Genomic DNA, 8,072 nt, shown 5'->3' on the forward strand with positions numbered 1-8,072 from the left:
CTTGGAAGGGATCAACAGTGTTTGAACAAGGAAAGCATGAAGCTGGTGTTTCAACAAGGGAACTTGTCTTCATCTGGGCAACAACTGCTTTCCTTAGCAGCGATTATATAGGTAGCTCTCTCTCCCCTCGGGATCAGGGAGTACATACAAGCAGGTCACAAAAAAAACTAAAATTTGGGGTAGTTTCTTTCATTATGTCTGTGGGACCTTTTCTCACTTGATAGTCATCACAGATGCACTGCACTTTCAGACTTTCGTTTTGGGTACTTGTCAGGGTGACCAGATAAGTTCAGGTGGACAAGTTGAACCCAGAACAATGGTTGAGGTGGGAAGAGGTTGAATAACTTTGCTGCAAGGTAGCACAAGTTAGCCAAACGTGTTTCTCTTCTTCCATTGAATGGGTCCTGGCTTTGTAATTCCTATCGAGAGCATCAAGATTGTTCAGTTTAAGAACCTCCAAAACTTTACATGAATCCAAGGTTCTGTGTATTTCCATCCTGCTTGTGAAATTTGATTTGTACTGTGACTTCTGTCACCAACATACTGCTATGTTTTTCCCCCATGCAGATTTATCAAGACAAGCAACACAGACCTAATATTATAATGATCATCACAAAGAAGTCTGATGATCTCAATTCTGAGGGGATTGTTTACTTCTATGATTCAGTGAGTAGTGGTGGCCTTCATTTCTTTCTACTTCATTATTTCTTCACTGCAATAGCATCTATGTCTGAAAAAAAAAAAGTTTTTTGTTTGCTTTGTATGTGTGTTGCACTATGCATCAAGGTTGTGAGAAAAAAAACTGATGAAAAGTGCTTTGATTACATCAAAACTAGTAGTATTGAATGAAGGTAGAGAAGAGAGAACAGATTCATTGATGAGAGTTACTGCATCTTGCATCATGTAAATGCTTGCTGAACTGATGCATTTGTGTTGTAGAGTAGAGGAAGCACAACCAATATTGTTCAACATGTCCATGTTCACTTTTAAGCCTATGTCAGAGCACAATGGTGGATATCACTCAGTTTGACACACTACTCTGCCTCCTGCCATTCTGCCATTAAAATGTGTTAGCAGTCAGAGGCCAAGTGCAACAAAATTTGGACCGCATTTTATAAAAAGCATAACTAGTGTAGTTATAGAGGAGTCTCCGTGCAAAATTTGATGTTTGAAATATGAGCCGAAGTGCCATAAAAAGCTTCCTAAAAGTAGAAAATTTTGATACCGAAGTTGAAAACATTTGAATTCATCTATAATGACTATCAAAGTATGTGAATAGCCAAAACGTGTCGTGTATGAGGCGTTCACTGTAGCTGGTCTCCTCTCTCGTGCTTCCCTCCCTCTGTACACGCTGCGCCTTAAAGTGGCTCCAGCCGAAACATACACAGCGACCCAAGTTGGCGTCAGAGAGGTTCGTTAAATTGCGGCATGTACCCAGTGGCACATGACATGTGGCCCCAGGGGCACATACCCAAGTTGGCATCAAAAAGGTGCATCGAAGAGCCGCACTTAGACAGTGGGACATACCCACGTGTACAGCGCCTTCAGGTTCAGTCCACATTTTTGGTAGGATAGCTAGGTAGCTGGAAAGACAACTGGTCTTGCTATTCGAATTAAAAACGCCACATTACCACTCGCTGGAAGCGATGCATGACCTAGAAAATCCGGCTCCTCAGCATGACATCCAAGTTAAGACTCCACCTGCAAAAGCTTACGGCGCATTGAAAAATCTCGATGACAGCTTGTTGGGACTTATATCATAGCGACAACCACCAGATCATTGGCGCACCGACGGGGGGGGGTTTCAGGTGTTGTAACCCCCCCCACGCCCCACGCGTCCAGCCCCACCAGTGGAACGTGTACCTTCAGTGCTCTGTTCACATTGTCATTACAATTCAGGAGGTGGCTTGAGGTAGAATTTTTCTGATTAACAAAAACACTCTATCACTGTCTTGTATATACAGTTAAACCTGGATATAACGAAATTGACAAATTCCCTAAAAACTTCGTTATAAAGAGGATTTCGTTATATGCAGGTTCGGCACAAAAATTGGAAAAAGAAACGCTTACCGTATGTACTATCGCTCAAGATTTACCCCCAATACACTAAAGTTGCGATGACCAAAAAGTCCCAGTTTCGCCCGAAAGGCGAAGGTCTTTGCGATTGCGACAGCAAATTAGCAGGCAGCTATACGAAGTAAGGATAGTACAGTCAAACCTGTTAACACGTACCTGCTTAATGCGTAATTGCGGTTTACGTAGTCGCGAAGATTCCCCCACTCAGCCCGCATTGAACCCCATGTATTGGCTGACCGCTTAAGCCGTAGTCGCTCATTGCCCACCAAATGGTTAGTGCATACTATTTTTCTTGTTCTACACGCACAGGCACAAAATCGGCAAAATCTCATGTGCGCAGACGTTCGATTCTCGAGTTGCGACGCCCGTACGACAGGTCACCAGCGATAGTGAACTAACAACATGACCACCATGACGTATTTTCTTTCGATTGCCGCGCACAAAAGTATGGCCTTCGAGATAAGTTCCCGGTAACGCGGAGAAGCTGCCGGTGAAGGGGTGCGAATTCGCTGTCACCGTCGGAGTAGTAACCAGCGCAGAAGCACATTTTATTGCGAAGCGCATTTGTGCCGTCCCCATGGACGTCACTTTGAGGTTCCGTGTAAAGTCCAAACACGGCAACATCGTCGCCACGCGTCGTACGCTGGGCATGCGAGTGAAAGCTTGCGGGGGTCAGCCGACTCAATCTCGTGCGCGCGAGGGAGAAGGGGGGCGGAAGTGCGCTTCCGCGCTAGGCACGGCGGGGGAGGCAAGAAAGGGAGGTGTTTGCTTCGGCGGCGGCCGCCGTATCTTGAAAGTGATCTGCGATGTTGAAAAAGTGTGCACCCGCGCGGGCTTATCTTCAAAGCGAACTGCAGACAAGGTCAATATCCCGCGTTTCTTCGTCGAAGCACTCATCCTTCGAATGTCACACCAGGTACTGGATGCGTGGACGCGTGTCGTTTCGCACAAGCACGAGGCGTCGGAAACGTAGAGCGAGCGACACGATGGCGTCGTAGCGTCGTATAGTGTCACCTAGTGTCAAGTTAGTGAAGTGAAGCGCAGAGACTTGCGCAGTAACCAGAGAGTGACGCAGCCAGCGCGTTGAAAAAAATATATATATACACGTTTTTTTTTTTTTTTTCCTTCGGCAACATCAACAGGAAAAGGAGAGTGCCGGCTTGGCGGGCTGGGCCAGCTGCAACAAGCGGCGGGGTCAGGTTTGAATGAAGGGAAAGGGAAAGGTCACGCCCACGGCGGCAAGATTGCCGGGTCGAGGGATGCAGGCCCGCCTCGCGCACGCTCACACGCACGCACACGTGGGCTCGCTCTTGTGCCTTGAATTCGAGCGCGCTAAGCGCGCCGCCGCTTCGCATTTCAGCACAGCGGAGAAGGTGCTTCCGGTTGCTGCTCGCGCAAAAATGACAAAATTTGGGGTGAAATCTCTAGGTTGTCGGCGGGGAAAATTCGTTATATCGAGGGGGTCTCCCGCTGCCACTTCGTTACGTAGAGGTTAAATACATACGCTTCTATGGAGTCACGGCGGGGAATACAAAAACTTCGTTATATCCAGGAATTCGTTATATGGAGGTTCGTTATAAGCAGGTTTAACTGTATTCCTTCACTCTTAAATTACATTGAGTAAAACGCTGAAGAAATAAACATTGTCATCATCCTTGGCATCATTATTATAATTATTAGGCACTTTATTTGCTGTTGGATTCCTCTGGCTAAAACAAGGGAATTGCATATTATGCAAAGTGCTTGCCCCCCACCCCCCCTCAGAGATCCTGGGTGCGATGCTGCACCAGATGCACGCGTTGTCTGCTTAGATGCTGTTTGAAGGCTGCTAACAAGAACATTACACAATTGCAAGCCCTGCAGCTTCGCCAAGATTGCTTCAGTGATATATGCTGCTCATTTATAACTAGTTTAGCCAAAGAGAAATTTCGTTGCAATTGGCTTCTGTGAACTTTGCGCCATATCTGTTGTGTCAACATCTGTGTCTGCCCCATGTGTAGCCTCCACAACTTTATCAACGGCTTAAAACAATCACAGCAGATGAAATAATTGGGCTATCTGGCTCAAACTTTGGGCAGATGTAGCGTAATGTGCGGACAGAGGTAACATGCTTTCAAGAATTGTGCTGGGATTAACAAGCACAAATAATTACTGCAGTTTATTTAATTGCCTAGCAAGATGCTGCGTATATGTATACACAGCATCTTGTATAGATGCTGTGGCAAGGATGAAGCTGGGGTTGAGGAGGTCGCCTCACAACGACACAATTATGAGATAACTTGATGATTTGGCCATGACAACATCTGCATAATGGATAGCATAAACGAAAAAGTAAACCCAATTTTTTTAGCTTTTTACTGCTCTCACAGTAAAATAAGGCTATTGAGCTGAAACTTTCCACACACTCAGTTGAATGTGTATCTGTGCATTCTGGTACGGCTGATGAGAAGCATTTTGGGAGTAATTAATTAGCGAGCTGAAGTCATATTGAGGTACGAGCTGGTAGGCCTTGGAACAGGTACGGCACGGTGCAAGGAAGGCATGTGAGTGGCTTTGAGTGGAATAAGAATAAAATGTTTTTTTTAGAAGGGAAGCGCATGGTTTTTCTGTGATTTTACATGCCAAAACCACAACCTGATTATGAGGCACGCCCTGGAGGGTGACTCTGGATCAATTTTGTCTATGTAGAAGTTCTTTAATGTGCGCCTAAATCTAAGTACACGAGCGTTTATGCATTTCACCACCAATGAACTGTGCCAGCCACGATCGAACCTGCAATCTGGGACGTAGCAGCACAACACCATAGCCACTAAGCTACTGCTGCAGGTGAGGAAAGTGTGTGAAGTCAGAACAAAACATAAAAGACAAATGCACGTGCTGATTAATTGAAGGGATTTATTGCACCATGCAGTTACATCCTTCTGTGATAACAAACAAACTGACCTTTATTCGTACCTCGCTAAATGGAACAGTGCACTGGCATTTAAGGGGTGTCATAGCAGACTGGTGTAATGTATGGTGCCGGTTGATCAGAACATAGTACAAAGCTCATGGTGTAGGGCAGCATTGTGATATGTGATGTGATTGGAGGCATGTTGCAAGGAAGTAAGCAGCCTGGATATGGTGCAAAAGTGAAAACATGAGAACTCAAAAATTGGAAAGCTGATTCAGATTCATTGCTGATTAAAGGCAATGTATAAGTACAGAACATACACAACCTTGGCACCAATATAAGCAGTTAAGCATCAAAAATTGTTGTTTATGATTGAACATTAAGTGCTGACACAATATTTTATGTGCGTTTCCAAAAAATTGGAGGATGCTTAAGCTTTGCCTTTAAGAGTGGAATGCGATAGTGTTACCGTTCGCAAGGCATTTTTCTTTCAGTGGAAGCGCTTCACTGCAACACAGAACGTGCGAAAGCCAGCTTACAAAGACCAAGCTTACACCGATCCCCTTATAGTAGGCTTCACTTTTAAACAGAAATGCATTGCTGGGAAGACATTTTTCCAGGGGCAATGAGTGGTCTTATATTAAAATGTGAAGACCCTAGCACCTTTTTTTATTCTTTTATGAATTGTTTGCTATTGCCCCGACACATGCGCGTGTCCAAAACGCATTCAGGCAAAGTCCCAATTCGACTTGCCGAGGATGCGAGCGCCATCTGGATATCATTTTCGCAAGTAAAGTACCCGAGCGCGCGGCTGTAGGTCTGGCAGAAATGCTGGAAAAGGGGTTTGGTGTTTGAGTTTCCTCGTAACAGAATTAGGTTTTCTCGTACATTCAAATTGCAATCCGACGCTGAAAAGTAAAGTCGTACTTTACCATTTTTCTGACGGATTTCACTGTGAGAAATTCAATTTTTGTTCACCAATGCCTTGCACCATGTAGAGGGCTTGCGCGGTCGAGGTAGTTGGGGATGATTTTTTCTGCCACGGACACCGACATCGCACGCCGGGCGCCGATGTCGACGCCGGATTTTCTGTGACACGGGGCCCTTAAAGCTATCGCGTTAAAAGTTGGGTGGATCTCTAAGGAATGTTTTTCGCCTTTGTTGACCATAACATCGAACTCAGACGTACCTATGTGTGTGGAAGTAATCTCTGCTCATGACATTACCTACAGTAATTCAAGCTTAAGGCATATTTTTTTAAATATAAGGTTCTGTGTCGTATAGGACATACAATTTAACATTAATAATCACCTTTCTGCCTTCACAAGTTGGTAGCCCAGAAGCTGAAATTCCCTAACACATGAAGCAGCCGGTTGCAGTGATTGTCTTCAGAGCTAGGTACATTCTTTGCAAACATCAATGATAGCTGCGCTTAAACCGATTCCCACAGCATGTGGGATCTGCAGTTTTTTTATCAGTAACGAACTCTGACATTATGTTCAAAAGTAAACGAGGACTCCACCTGGCATCTGTTTTGCATTTTCTCGACACAAAAAGGACTGAGGTACGCTAAAATACAATGAAATTTGTGACCTCGGAATAATGTCATTGGTGCAGTGATTCGGGCATGCAAAGTAATGAAGGTAAGCTTGACCTTAAGTTTTTCTTGGAGTAATCAACCTTTTATTTGCCAAATAAATCCAAATAGGGTTTTGAAAGAATACTCTACCATTCTGAACTGATTTAGAGTTGCACTACAAAGTTCTTTATGCAGCGGAATAAGTCTGTTTCACCATATCAGCTTGATTAGTTTATCAAGAGGGCACAGAGGTTTTATTTTGAGCCTCATATGGTCTGAATATATTTGTCAAGGAAAAGGATATCTGATTTGGCTTTAGAAGTGTTTGTTAGTGTTCTGAGAATGTCCGCCAAGCATACTGTTGCACCATCTGTTGCCTCAGGGTGAAGTTTGTAGGCTTGTTGCAAAAACTGGCAAGGACGTTGAATAAGTGCCTTTATGTACTTACCTTTTCTCACTGTATGTATTTTGTCTGGGAAGGGCCACTGCCTAAGGTCTTTGGCAGCATGTAATTTTGTTGGTACTGAACAGTTGAACCTTTCAAACAGTGGACTTTAATGGATGCATATGGACAGGTCTTTGGTAGCATTCAAAATCATTAAAGAATATTGGAAAATCACGTGTAGATGGTTACACGCTGATATTTTACCATGCTGACATTATGCCAGAATGCAGTTTGATTTGGTTTCAGCGTCTGGGTTTGATACGTAGTGAAATGTTAAGAAATAATAAAAAGAGCAACTAATTGCTTGTTCAGCACTCTAATAGATTGGTCAACTTTGGTGACTTCACCTGTTGCTTTCTGGCAGAGAATGGAGAAGAGCTATTTCCTGATCAAGCTGGATCCACGGGTGACAATGGTGGCCATCTATGTATCACGAAAGTCAGAACGGGATACCTACATTGTATCGTGCATGCAAGACCTTGCAGCTCATGTGCGGGGGAACAAAGTGTTTGGCATGCTGAAGCCAGGAAATAAATAAGTGCTAATAAATTATTTTTTAAATACACAGGTATTTACCTCACTTGCTTTTGAAATGCACAGCAGCTTTGAATTGTGTCTCTCATAGTTGGTCATTCAGGTGAATTTAAAAAAAAAATCTGAGGACACCTAAGCATTTATGAGTTGGAATGCGAAAGCATTAATATTCAATTGAACGCTGCTGAGCAGTCCTTCGAGCTTTGCACTGCAAGTAATGTTTGTGTTAATGCTTGTTCCACCCGCCATGTATTGGGAGAGTTGATAACGATGGTGAATTTCGCTGCCTGGCTTTTCGCTTGTTTTGCTGCATTTTTCTGCTCCCTTACTTCGTCTGCGGTGTACTGGCGTGGACGGCCAGGTTTCACTACTGCCGAGGTTGCGGCCGCCGACGATGGTGATTCTTCAGACTGCAAGCCAGCAAGCGCGAGCCAGAGTCACGAGATGCAGAAATGATAGAGCCATGTGGATGCACCATCGCACTCTCCTCAAATCGACTCTGCCGAAGCCAGTGCAGAGTTCTGGCTTGAGCGTTCTGCATACAC

At 44.3% G+C, this 8,072-nt stretch overlaps 1 protein-coding gene across 1 annotated transcript in view; it reads left to right on the top strand.

The window, feature by feature from the left end:
- Positions 1-7,556, top strand: part of LOC119450122 (KICSTOR subunit 2) — a 29,143-nt gene extending 21,587 nt beyond the window's left edge. The window contains exons 9-10 of the mRNA XM_037713488.2: positions 568-666; positions 7,358-7,556. Of these exons, the coding sequence (XP_037569416.1) occupies positions 568-666; positions 7,358-7,531 (273 nt within the window). The 3' untranslated portion in view covers positions 7,532-7,556. The remainder of the gene's footprint in view (positions 1-567; positions 667-7,357) is intronic.
- Positions 7,557-8,072: the final 516 nt, after the last annotated feature.

The sequence above is a fragment of the Dermacentor silvarum genome, chromosome 4 (assembly GCF_013339745.2).
Source record: "Dermacentor silvarum isolate Dsil-2018 chromosome 4, BIME_Dsil_1.4, whole genome shotgun sequence".
NCBI lineage: Eukaryota > Metazoa > Arthropoda > Arachnida > Ixodida > Ixodidae > Dermacentor > Dermacentor silvarum.